The 14,895-nt window shown below is 25.4% G+C and overlaps 1 protein-coding gene across 1 annotated transcript in view; it reads right to left on the minus strand.

Moving 5' to 3' along the window:
* Window positions 1-2,050: 2,050 nt before the first annotated feature.
* LOC100788731 (uncharacterized) overlaps window positions 2,051-14,895 on the minus strand; it is a 36,869-nt gene continuing 24,024 nt past the window's right edge. The window contains exons 3-7 of the mRNA XM_003548564.5: window positions 13,423-13,533; window positions 13,294-13,338; window positions 8,070-8,418; window positions 7,450-7,639; window positions 2,051-2,866 (exon numbers count right to left, since the gene is read on the minus strand). Coding sequence (XP_003548612.2) covers window positions 2,231-2,866; window positions 7,450-7,639; window positions 8,070-8,418; window positions 13,294-13,338; window positions 13,423-13,533 — 1,331 coding nt within the window. The 3' untranslated portion in view covers window positions 2,051-2,230. The remainder of the gene's footprint in view (window positions 2,867-7,449; window positions 7,640-8,069; window positions 8,419-13,293; window positions 13,339-13,422; window positions 13,534-14,895) is intronic.

Below are 14,895 nucleotides of genomic sequence, written 5' to 3' on the forward strand. Positions count from 1 at the left end.
GTCTATTTTTAAAATTTACAGGTTAATTTTAGAGTTATTGAAAAAACAGACACTATATTAAAAATAATCCTAAAAACAACATCAGTTTTTTGAAAAAACTGACGTATGTCATTTTAACATTGATTTTTTAAAAAACTGATGTTAAAATTCATTAACATCGGTTTTGGGAAAAATCGATGTTGCTGGTAATAAAACAACATCAGTTCTTACCAAAAATTGATGTTTGTTATAAGAAAACAACATTGATTTTTAATAAAAATTGATGTTGTTTTATTACCAACAACATCGGTTTTTACCAAAATCGATGTTAATATAGACATACAACATCGGCTTTTACTAAAAATCGATGTTGTCTTCATATATTAACATTGGTTTTGGTTAAAACCGATGTTGATATGAAGATATATAACTTTTTTTTTTATAATTCTTATTATATAACATCGGTTATTTAAATAATCGATGTTGTAATTTCATATTAACATTGATTTTTGGAAAATCAATATTAATGATAATACTTTTAATTTCAGTACTTTCAACATCGATTAATAACCGATGTTGAAAGTCTTTAATAATCGATGTTGAAACCCTATTTTTAAGTAGTGCATATTCATAAAGTAAATTTATCGATTTCATTTACAATTGTTGCACTGTTTTCTAAAACCTGTCTCCTTCCAATCTCAATTTTATCTCAAAACTCTTTACTCTTTTAATTTTTTGCACCTTTTTATTTGTGTACTTTAATTTCTTCTTGCACTCTTTTATTTTAAATTTGTTTTCATGATCAATTAACACTTTACTTTCTATTGCATCTTTTTATTCGTTCTCATGATAAAATTTTAGTACATTGACCCAGGGTGAAGGATCTATAGAGAGTGATAAAATGCCTTCAAAGGAAAAGAAGTATCTATCTTCTTTCTCAAATATTTATGAGATTATGTTTGTTGACAAAATTAAATGCAAAATTTCATTGTCAACAAAACAGCAACAAAGTTATTTGCAAAGACATTTATCACGGACAAATTTGAAGTGGCATTGCAAAAATAACTTTTACCAATGAGAAATTGTCTTTGCCTAAACCACTATTGCAGAAAGTTTTGCAATGACATTTGATATATGTCCCTACCACTACTTATGCTTTAATAACCATAATTATCACTGCCATTTTACACATCTGTCGCTATAATAAGTAATTTTTTGTGGTAACATTTGAAGTCATTGTCCTATTTTACATGTCCTAATGACCACTGTCGTTGCTAAAAAAATCGTTATTTCTCATCAACCAAAGTGGTCACAATAAAATAACTTTTCTTGACAATTAATATCGTTGTGATATAATACCTTTTCTCAACAATAAAACTCGTTACGATAAAGTCTTTTCTCAGCAACATTAATTATTGTTATATTTTCTTAATAATTAAAAAAGTCATGTTAAGTGTCTATCTTTGCCAATGACTCGATTATCGCTTGAAAAAAGTTGTTACAAATGTGATTTTTTCTTGTAGTGACATAATAAACCATTTCCTTATAATTTTACAAAAAACAGTTTTTTCATTATTTTTAAATTTATCTCTCAAGTTAGTCTTATGAGCCAACTCATAACTGGGATTTAGAGCCTTATATAATTTCCTAATTCTTTAGCTTTGTGTTCATCAAAATTTACATGTTTCATCAACAAGAGGTCATATTCTTTATATTCAAAAGAAGAACAACACAATTCTTTTGGCAGAATTTAACACATTTTTATTGTTACATGAATTTTATATGGATCACACTAATCATGTGAGTTCACTCATTATGTAGTATAATTCACTTGACATTCACTCATTGAACAAATAAAACCTATCGTTTTACCTTAGTTGTCAAAAAAACTTATAGCTTGTCTGGGTAACTATTTGTGGGAGGTGAATGTACGCTGGGAAAAGACACTCTTTTAGTTCAGAAATAAAAGCAATTTTGGGAGGGTTGAAATAGTGATCCAAACATAGGCTTAATGATTCATATATATAACATAATTTACAATCCTAAATAAGTTGAGTAGTTTAATAATGAATTTTTATTTCATAAACTTATTTATTCACCACCTGCATATTCTTATATTATAACTTTCAAAAGCTCATACATTATCAACCATTTAAATCATATTACATGATCCAAATCTATAATCAAAATGCAAACAGTAGTTTAAAAAACTCTTCAAGCGTTCCTCCGTACTCAACACTAATATATAGCATCAATTGAGATTCGTGAAACATTTAACCAATCTCATTGGAAGGACCTTCTTAATTTGCTTCCAAAGATGCTTGACGATGCTTCGTGTCATCACATAAACAGGGAATTGAATCATTGCAAATATAGTGACGGGAAAGAAAGCAGCACTATATATCAATGTTGAGGTCCAATTCTTCCATTCCAAGCGAATGGTCAGCAACATGGTTGCACTGAATGCTAACATTGTTGTCATCAATGACAAGAACAACAAAGCGAATCCCAAATTTAGTTTTCGTGGGAGAGACTTGTGAAAATCCCACAACTCACATGGGGAAGTGAGGATGGAAAGGAACACCACCACTGAAGCTAGTGAGGTAGCAAGTGCCACGACATCCATAATAGTGAAAAAGAGAAACACATGAGAATGAAGGAATACGGGAGTGCCATTTTCAGTTCCACCTGGAATGGTGTAGGCTGCAGCAAATACAACCGTAGCAACTAGAATAGCAACAGTAGAGCATGATTGAGCTGTTTCCTTTAACCATTTTTGTGCCTCTTTAAGCATTCCATCATGCTCCATTTCTAACATATCTTCGGGTGTATGCCCATCTATGTCACAGTGCATGTTGTAGTGTTTAGGAATCAATCTTCTTACTTTCTGGACATGCAATAGTTATTTAATTTATAGTCATCAATGCAAGTATATATTCCTATAAGAAAATGCAAGTATATACATAAGAAATCAATTTATTTCTAAGTTATTAGGATTAAGCTAGTGATGAGATACTTAGGTAATAAATATATATAATTTATAAGTTTAAAATAAATCACACGTAGACAAAATTATGGGCAAGTAGTTAGCTGTATATGCATGCATACAAATAATGGGTTAATTTATTTAAATTGTAACAAATTTCTTTTAAAAAAAAGTAATTTTTAAGAAGCAGATATAATTTAATTCATAAAAAAAGAAGTAAACAATGTTTATTTTATTAAAGACAATTTTTTTAAGAAAATATAAGCTTAAACAAATGGGCTTAATATTCTATGTACTTTCAACAATAAGGGAATTCTATACTGTTGTCTGTTTATGCATTTGTTTCTTTATAAAATTTTGAGTTTAATATTGAACTAGATTTTGACTTCGTGTTTTGCAATTGATCAGTAAAATTATTTTAAATTCTAGTAGTTGTTTTCTAGTGCTTAGAAAGAAAAAGACGAGATGATGAATTTTCCAATTACGCATGCCCTCATTGTTCTTTTATTTTGAAATTTCTCATTATATATCTCTTCTTTTGCTTTTTTTTAATGTCTTTTAAAAAAATCAACATGAGTATATTCAAATATTATATTTCAATTTTTTAGTTCTTGTCAAATTTAAACTAATTAAATTATTATAGTTTTTTTCTAAAAATATTTTATACAACAAGTTAAATCGGTATTGTCGAAATGTTTAATATCTAGTAAGAAAATGTTTTGATAGAATTTGTCAAAAGTAATGAAATAAAAAGTTAACGATATCTCCGCAAAAAAACTAACTCAATAACTCAATTAAGATCAAGTTTATTAAGTGAATACATTTGATCAATAAAACATAACCCAACTCGATGAAATTAAATTATTAGGTTAAAATTTTATTTTTGTTAAAAAAAAACTCAACTCTATGATCATATTTATTATTTTTCATAAAATTCTAACATTATTTAGATAATTTAGCCAGTTTATCTATTTTATTTAATAAGTGTTAAGGTATAATATTTTTTGTGGTATTTAAATACTTTAATATTTTTATTCACATCAGTTATTTAGATAACTAAGGATGTTTTATTTTCCAAAAAAAAAGTCCAAATATCTATAGTGCATCGTCATAAAGGGCTAATTAACTACTTACATCATACCAACGCAGCTCATCTTGTAGTTGGAATGCCACTCCAGCTAAGTGTTCCCCTTTGTAGTAATCCATCCTTGCAACTTCATGCAAAATAGTACGACCTTTGTCTGAGATTTGACCAACCAATGATTCAATTGCACCTTTTCTCTGTATGATTCGAACAATTTTCTTTTGGCGATACTTAACAGCCCTTTGCATAAGGTACATTAAAAAATAATGAGAGTGTGGCTAAAAAGAAAACAAATATTAATACACATATATAACTATACTAATTAGGCCCGGTAGAAAAAACAATAATAACAAAAAATGCCATATGTTGTTAACAATTAGACGTTGAGTTTATCTGTTTAATAATTTTTTTGTTTGAGAAAATTAAATTACTAGTATATATATTAAAAATATGATGCATCATATTAAATTTTGTTGATGTAAAATATTATCGCTGCATTACTATATAGACACTATGATGCATTATACTAATATATTAGTTTTTTGTATATATATAGACGATAGCACTTTAGTGCATGTCGTTTTTCTGTAATAATGTTATACATTTTTAAATTAAAAAATTAAGCGAAAATTGAAAAAGGCCAAGTATACTAGTTTGATATATACTTACATGGTCAATATATTCTGGTTATTCTCAGTGACATGGAAAATAGCCTCGGGATTCACATCAAGGAATTTTTCAACAATTTCTACAATTCCAGTTTTAGTTGCTATGAGTAATGCTGTGCGTTCGGGAGGTTCTTCATCGTTCTTACGCCTTTCTTCCCTTTTTTGTGCACTTATCCTTCTCCTTTTGGCCACACTAATAGGATCACGTGGCATTGAAATCATTGTTGTCCTTTTATACTCATTGTGGGATATCTGCCACGAGAAGTCATAGTGCACTAAAATATTTGTTAGACATTCAGCTAACTTATGTATTTTCTTTTCCTTCCACATATGATCAATCCCTTCAAACTCTGAAATATAGATCAAGCAAAAACTTCATCATAAAGAAATAATTGATAATGTTATTAGGAAATGGAGAAATAATCTAACTTAATTGATGTATTTATTACATGTTACTTAATTTATCCTTGCTTTTTGTGTTTTAGTATAGTATTTTCCTATATATGCAAATAATCTTTATGTGCATACATCTATACATTCATGAACTTGTAAGGTTTGTATTGTTCTAAGGATTTTTATGCATATAAAGTCAATTCTATCACATGTGACATGAGCATCTATTATTAAATACCAATCTATTACTGTATTTGCAGCAAGAAAAATACCATTTGATCAAAATGTTTCTTTAAAATTTTTAGGATTACCCCTTCTCTATCAAAAATTTAGTTTGAACTTTTAATTTGGTAAAAATGTACTTAACTCCTTCATTTCATTCTTAAATTTACAAAAAAATATGTTATAAGGGTTTTTTTTTTATCAAGCAATTATTGACTTCCATAAAGCATGAGAGACAAGAGTAAAAATTTGTTGAACCTAAAGGAACATTTGTAAATGAACCCTTAAATGGATCAATATGCTCTACTATCTCCATGTGATTAGGCCATATATTTTCAAATTTCTTGGGCTCAGAATTAGAAATTTGGCACCATGGTTCCTAAATGTAGGTTATTTCAAGTGATTTCAAACTAATCACAATTCTCATATAACAAAGTCAAGATTTAATCAACAAGTCAAAGATGAACTAAGATTTCTTAACTTGATAAATAATAAGAATAATTAATTAATTCATCATGATAACCTTTTTGTGTTAATCCCTAATAAAATTCTTGTCAATTTTGTTCTATGATATTTTTCTTTCAATTTTGGTCTTTAATCTCATTAATTGACGACATGGCTAACAAATGTTCGAAAAAAACATGATGTTCTGAATAATAAAGACTATAATAAAAATATTTAATAAAAAATAAATTATATGAAATTTATAATTTATTAGGATCAAATAGTAAAAAAAAAACTTAAATGAAAAAACAAAAACAAATAGAGATAAAAAAATACAACAAGAATTTTTTCTGAAAAAAAAAAATGCATTTTATGAGACTAAAATGTTACTATGAATTAATCAAAATTATGGAGATTTATGAAGATACCAGTGCGATTGTAAGTCGCATTAATTTTTATTTGTTTCAAAATAATTTGTGAATAAATCAAATATAAATATAATATATATATAATATATATATATATATAATATATTGAAAATTTGCAATCTACAAAATAAATGACTTAAAAAGTACCCGTGCATGACAAACATAATTGTTAACTCAGTTCTCTAAAATGAAAGAAAGAGTGAGAGAGAGAGAGTATTCAACCATGGAACATATATTTGGTTATAGTGTTACATATTTTTATTTTATTTAAATATTAATAAAGTTATATACAAAAAATTTATGTATAAAATTTTAAAATATTTTACTTTTTTAAATTTAAATAATCTTGTGATTTTAAAATATGAAAATAAAATAATTCAATAATTTTACAACTGTATTTTTAAATAAAAAAAATTATTAGTTTTATTATATTATAGTTTATAAAGAATATTTGAATAATTTAAAATACAAAATTAACTAAATTAGATTCAACTATTGAAATCAACATTACTTAAAATAAATTATTATTTTAATCTCTAATAAATAATTAATATTTTATTAGCACTTATATGATTTGTTATTATAGGTATTTAGTATTATTTTCATCCCATGTTAAACATGCTAAGTAACTAACTATAATTAAGTTTCAAATGAAAGTATTTTTTTCACCTAATTAACATAATCATGTAGTATCAATTAATTATAGTGAAGTATATTAGTTGTAACAAATACCTAAAGACTAATATGTCTATCCAGTTACTTTGATCAAATTTTTATTAAGTATTTATAATGATGTTATATGTGATAAGTATATTAAAAATAACAATATAAAATGAAGTTAATTTTAACAAATATTTTAGTTTATAGAAAAGGTTATATGTTTTAATGAAAAATAATATAATATAAAAATATTTTATTTTTATTTCTAGATAGTTATATTTTTATATTTAGTCATTCATTATATAATTATACATTAGATCAAATAAATAATAAATGAGATCAAATACTCCTATTAATAACTTGATTATAATATTTAATTTCTATTTTGTATTGGAAAATATTAGTTGTTAATTATATGATTTTTTTAGTGAGGGGATTCTCCCTCATGAATTTCTAAATTAACATGATATTGCTTATAATTTTTATTCACATCAGTTATTTAGATAACTAAGGATGTTTTATTTTCCAAAAAAAAAGTCCAAATATCTATAGTGCATCGTCATAAAGGGCTAATTAACTACTTACATCATACCAACGCAGCTCATCTTGTAGTTGGAATGCCACTCCAGCTAAGTGTTCCCCTTTGTAGTAATCCATCCTTGCAACTTCATGCAAAATAGTACGACCTTTGTCTGAGATTTGACCAACCAATGATTCAATTGCACCTTTTCTCTGTATGATTCGAACAATTTTCTTTTGGCGATACTTAACAGCCCTTTGCATAAGGTACATTAAAAAATAATGAGAGTGTGGCTAAAAAGAAAACAAATATTAATACACATATATAACTATACTAATTAGGCCCGGTAGAAAAAACAATAATAACAAAAATGCCATATGTTGTTAACAATTAGACGTTGAGTTTATCTGTTTAATAATTTTTTTGTTTGAGAAAATTAAATTACTAGTATATATATTAAAAATATGATGCATCATATTAAATTTTGTTGATGTAAAATATTATCGCTGCATTACTATATAGACACTATGATGCATTATACTAATATATTAGTTTTTTTGTATATATATAGACGATAGCACTTTAGTGCATGTCGTTTTTCTGTAATAATGTTATACATTTTTAAATTAAAAAATTAAGCGAAAAATTGAAAAAGGCCAAGTATACTAGTTTGATATATACTTACATGGTCAATATATTCTGGTTATTCTCAGTGACATGGAAAATAGCCTCGGGATTCACATCAAGGAATTTTTCAACAATTTCTACAATTCCAGTTTTAGTTGCTATGAGTAATGCTGTGCGTTCGGGAGGTTCTTCATCGTTCTTACGCCTTTCTTCCCTTTTTTGTGCACTTATCCTTCTCCTTTTGGCCACACTAATAGGATCACGTGGCATTGAAATCATTGTTGTCCTTTTATACTCATTGTGGGATATCTGCCACGAGAAGTCATAGTGCACTAAAATATTTGTTAGACATTCAGCTAACTTATGTATTTTCTTTTCCTTCCACATATGATCAATCCCTTCAAACTCTGAAATATAGATCAAGCAAAAACTTCATCATAAAGAAATAATTGATAATGTTATTAGGAAATGGAGAAATAATCTAACTTAATTGATGTATTTATTACATGTTACTTAATTTATCCTTGCTTTTTGTGTTTTAGTATAGTATTTTCCTATATATGCAAATAATCTTTATGTGCATACATCTATACATTCATGAACTTGTAAGGTTTGTATTGTTCTAAGGATTTTTTATGCATATAAAGTCAATTCTATCACATGTGACATGAGCATCTATTATTAAATACCAATCTATTACTGTATTTGCAGCAAGAAAAATACCATTTGATCAAAATGTTTCTTTAAATGTTTTAGGATTACCCTTCTCTATCAAAAATTTAGTTTGAACTTTTAATTTGGTAAAAATGTACTTAACTCCTTCATTTCATTCTTAAATTTACAAAAAAATTATGTTATAAGGGTTTTTTTTTTTATCAAGCAATTATTGACTTCCATAAAGCATGAGAGACAAGAGTAAAAATTTGTTGAACCCTAAAGGAACATTTGTAAATGAACCCTTAAATGGATCAATATGCTCTACTATCTCCCATGTGATTTAGGCCATATATTTTCAAAATTTCTTGGGCTCAGAATTAGAAATTTGGCACCATGGTTCCTAAATGTAGGTTAATTTCAAGTGATTTCAAACTAATCACAATTCTCATATAACAAAGTCAAGATTTAATCAACAAGTCAAAGATGAACTAAGATTTCTTAACTTGATAAATAATAAGAATAATTAATTAATTCATCATGATAACCTTTTTGTGTTAATCCCTAATAAAATTCTTGTCAATTTTGTTCTATGATATTTTTTCTTTCAATTTTGGTCTTTAATCTCATTAATTGACGACATGGCTAACAAATGTTCGAAAAAAACATGATGTTTCTGAATAATAAAGACTATAATAAAAATATTTTAATAAAAAATAAATTATATGAAAATTTTATAATTTTATTAGGATCAAAATAGTAAAATAAAAGACTTAAATTGAAAGAAAACAAAAACAAATAGAGATAAAAAAATACTAACAAGAATTTTTTTCTGAACACTAAAAAAAATGCATTTTATGAAGACTAAAATGTTACTTATGAATTAATCAAAATTATGGAGATTTTATGAAGATACCAGTGCGATTGTGCAAGTCGCATTAATTTTTATCTTGTTTCAAAATAATTTGTGAATAAATCAATATATATATATATATATATATATATATATATATATATATATATATAATATTACTTTGAAAATTTGCAATCTACAAAATAAATGACTTAAAAAAGTACCCGTGCATGACAAACATAATTGTTAACTCAGTTCTCTAAAATGAAAGAAAGAGTGAGAGAGAGAGAGTATTCAACCATGGAACATATATTTGGTTATAGTGTTACATATTTTTATTTTATTTAAATATTAATAAAGTTATATACAAAAAATTTATGTATAAAATTTTAAAATATTTTACTTTTTTAAATTTAAATAATCTTGTGATTTTAAAATATGAAAATAAAATAATTCAATAATTTTACAACTGTATTTTTAAATAAAAAAATTATTAGTTTTATTATATTATAGTTTATAAAGAATATTTTGAATAATTTAAAATACAAAATTAACTAAATTAGATTCAACTATTGAAATCAACATTACTTAAAATAAATTATTATTTTAATCTCTAATAAATAATTAATATTTTATTAGCACTTATATGATTTGTTATTATAGGTATTTAGTATTATTTTCATCCCATGTTAAACATGCTAAGTAACTAACTATAATTAAGTTTTCAAATGAAAGTATTTTTTCACCTTAATTAACATAATCATGTAGTATCAATTAATTATAGTGAAGTATATTAGTTGTAACAAATACCTAAAAGACTAATATGTCTATCCAGTTACTTTGATCAAATTTTTATTAAGTATTTATAATGATGTTATATGTGATAAGTATATTAAAAATAACAATATAAAATGAAGTTAATTTTAACAAATATTTTAGTTTATAGAAAAGGTTATATGTTTTAATGAAAAAATAATATAATATAAAAATATTTTATTTTTATTTCTAGATAGTTATATTTTATATTTTAGTCATTCATTATATAATTATACATTAGATCAAATAAATAATAAATGAGATCAAATACTCCTATTAATAACTTGATTATAATATTTAATTTCTATTTTGTATTGGAAAATATTAGTTGTTAATTATATGATTTTTTTAGTGAGGGGATTCTCCCTCATGAATTTCTAAATTAACATGATATTGCTTATATAATTCACATTAGTTATTTAGCTTATTTATTTCTATGTCCGAAAAATTACAACATTTCTATTTAGATTACACTAAGACATTATGACAATTAACACAAACATAGAAAAAATTCTTAGTGACACGCTTATTACTTTTACATTTGGCCTCTATCAAAACAAAATATTTAATTATTATACTATTGATAAAGTAATTTAAAATTATTTTATAATAAAACAAATTTAATAAATAAATTTCAATACATTTATTATATTTTAAATAAAATTTTAGCATCATTATATAAATATTAATGAACGAAAAATTCGTATATGGAGTTATTAAGCATCAAGTCAAAATATTATTTTATAATAAATATATTTAACGATTAGATTTAAAGTAAATTCTATTTCCAAATTTCAACCTCATAATATAAATGTTATTCAAAAAATATTTATGCATAAAAATATTTAAAATTATTTTATACAATCTATAAGTAAAAATTATTTTTTAGGATATCAAAGTAAAAATAAATATTGTTAAGTAGTTAGTATGAGGATGTGTTAACTACTTGAAAAATATGTAAAATTGTCTTTTATGAATGATATTTGTGGTTTTTATCATAATTAAAAATATTTTAATTTATAATATTATTAAGTCTTTGGTATGTATTTATGTGAAATATTTAAAGAATGAGTTATGTTGCTCATAATGAGCTCGAGCAACATTGTCTTTCATGAATGATATTTGTGGTCTTTATTTTACAAAATTATAACTAATTTAATTTATAATATTATTGAGTAAGTAATTTAAAACTATTTTTTATATTTTTAATCTAATTATAATTAGTTTTAATAATTAATAAGTTATTATATAAATTTATAATTCAACTAATTTAATAAATAACATATTTTTATATAATATTTAGCATATTATTATTATTATAAATATTTCAACAAAAAAATAAATATCATGTCAATAATATAATATAAATAAAAAATTAGTTATTTTTATGATTATATTTTTTATTATAAATTATAGAATATAAATTGTTATAAAATAGTAATAAAGAGTAATTATTATAAAAGCAAAATATAATATCTAAAAAGGGAAAGAAAAGGCAAAAAATTGTGAAGTAGAATTGAGAGTAATATGAAAGGAGAGAAGGGAAAGGAGTATGTGAGAGAGATGAAGAAGAATAAAAAGAAGAGAGAAATAAAAGCATCGTGGGGAGAAAGAGAAAAAAATGAGGAAGGAGGAAATGGTGACACAAAGCAAATGGTGGCATGTGATTGCATTAGACTTACTTTTATTATATAGGTAATAGATACATGGATATTTAAACCCAAAAAAGAAAGCAATGCATAATGAAGATCGAAGACAAAACATATATTTGCTAAATTCAAGGAGAGTAAGCAATCTTCATGTCGTATAGTGTAAATGATACCAAAAAAATTAATGACTAGAATGGGAGAGGATCAAAATTGGCTTGGATGAGGTGAAGTGAAGTGATATAATGTGGGTACATGTGTGGTTTTGTAGTGTTGTGCTATGGGTGAGTTGCCTAACACGGTAGGCATTGATAACAATTAATTATTTATCTTTTAAAATTATTTCATGGGCCAGTTTGCTTAAGGTTTTTTTTTAAATGGTTCTAAAAAAGTGATTTTTAAGAAGCATATAAAATTTGTATTTAAAAAAAACATAAATTTAATTTTTATGCAAAAGTTTAAACAAACGCAACAAATAACATAAAACTGCTCATTTCATTAAAAAAAAAATACTTATTTTGACCGATAAGTTTAAACAAATAGATCCTATATATTTCTTTATATTTGTTTCATCTAGTATGAAGTTATCCATCTCATCTATTAATTTCTTTTCCTCCCCTTTTATTTCTATTCTTGTATTTCTTTTCTTTCTTAAGATTTATGCATCTCAAAGAATATAAAAACATATATTTCTATAAATAATTTGTGATCTAAACTATTTTGACACTTTCTAATTTTCCCTCACTTGTAATTAGTTTAAGGTGATAGTAAGTCATAATGATTTATCATTATTATTATAGATTTAAATATATTTTTAATTTCTAATAAATGATAGATTTTATTTTAATTCTTAATAAAAAAATATTATTAGTCTTTATATTTGTTTAAATAATGCTATAAATAGTGAAATAAAGTTATTTAGATAGTGCAATAGCGACCAAAAGCAAAATTAAACATTTTTCAAGGATCAACAACGGATTTTTTTTTATCAAGAACTAAAAATAATATTTAATAATTTATTAGGAATAAAAACATATTTAAGTCTTATGGTCATGGTCATTGCCATATTTTTATGTATCTATTATTGATTTTCAACAAATTTTAACTTGTATAAAGTTTTAAGAAATTTTTGCTCACATGAATTTAGCTTGTTTAAAGTAAAGGGTCTAGTTTACATTGAAAAGTTAGGTATATAAAACCGCATGATGGAAAATAAGAAATGAAAAACACAAAATAAAATCAAATTAATAATGACTCATTCTAGATAAATTGAATATTGACAAAGCTAGCGATGAAGCTTATCTAGTTTGTACCTTTTGCAAAGCGTTTCCAAAATTTGTAATTGGTCCTTGAAATAACTGCAATTTGAGAATTTCTTATATTGTTATACACACACATGTTATGTAAAATATTTAAGAAAAAACTTAATTTTACATGAGTACCTGATTTGGCGAGTTTCCTTTCATCCAATTTACCATTTTCTACGTCGCTTTTGTGTTTGAATAATTGGAAGTTTTCATCATCTTCAATTTCATATCCATTATCAGGGAATACTGTCACCCAAATCATAACCAACCAGCATTAGTTTTAGATATAAAAAGTGAAGGTGTTGCGATAAATATTGCAATAGTTCTAAGAAAAATACAAAATCTTATTTATTATATATGAAATCAATTAATAAATTACGGGTGTGAGTAACTACATTACTAGTTATTATAAATGTTAAAGATAAATATAAAGTACAAAGGTATATTAGCATTAAATTCCTCGCACGTGTCAACCCACCATCGTTGGCTCAAGAGAGCTTAATGAAGGACCTTCATAACACCTAATGAAGAACACATGTTGTTTTGGTTGTTTATTGATCTTAGTCAATCATATTCTTCACCACCCACAGACCACATTCCACTATACACACCTCTTTCAAATATGGAGGATATTAAAAGAAATAAGTCTTTTTAGCACAAGGACAACGACACTTCTCCTAATCAATATAGGAGATTAAAAAAATTAAAACATTTCATGAAGACTTTGTAACTAATTATAATCAACTTGATGGTCGCATCTTTGAGAAGGTTCAATTGCTTAAACTTGTTTAAAAGCAAGCCAAGCTCATTAAGATCCAATACCAAACAATCTAGTTAGCTATAAGAAGCGTAATAAGTGAATATGACAATAAGAATTGTGCATGCCTATGTCAATTGTATTATCAAGACTTTTAAGTCATCGGTCACCTATCCTTCATGTTGAGAATAATACTACCATGTAAAGTCACTCCCAGCCCAACTCCATTCATATTAAGATTCCTTACCACCTTCTCACTCACGTGAGGCTTATTTTGTAGTTGCATGATCTATTATGATGATAACAAAGCTCTAATTAACAACCAAATAACCAACCATTGTCGGAGTGGATCATGATGTTTTTGGTTCTGCAGAACTTGGAATTGCTTCAAGGTATGAACAAATTTGATGACATTAGGGACCCTTTTTAACTCCTAACATTTGAGTCCATGCTCCTGTACAGTGGTGCATATATGTGTCCTGTATATGTAATGCTTTCCTACTAACTATCAAAAAGAAAACCTTGAGATAGTTTTAATCATTTTCACTAGGGTCCATCGATAGGTAGACAAACTTGAAGTGAAAATTCATGAACCATTTTTTTTCTACAAGCAAGTCATATCTCATTGGATGTGAGTATTGTGATGATTAGACAAAAACCTAATGATCCATTAAATAATTACATTGCTAGATTCACTAGAGAAACCCTACAAGTACGCAACCTCATTAATGCCTCGAGTCAAACTCTACCTCATCAAAGATGGTTAGTTGCCTAGAACCTCTTTCAACAGATCATTGGATTTCATGCCTTGAGTCAAACTCCAACTCATCAAAGAGGAAAGCTAAGATTAT

Source organism: Glycine max, chromosome 16, assembly GCF_000004515.6.
Source record: "Glycine max cultivar Williams 82 chromosome 16, Glycine_max_v4.0, whole genome shotgun sequence".
NCBI lineage: Eukaryota > Viridiplantae > Streptophyta > Magnoliopsida > Fabales > Fabaceae > Glycine > Glycine max.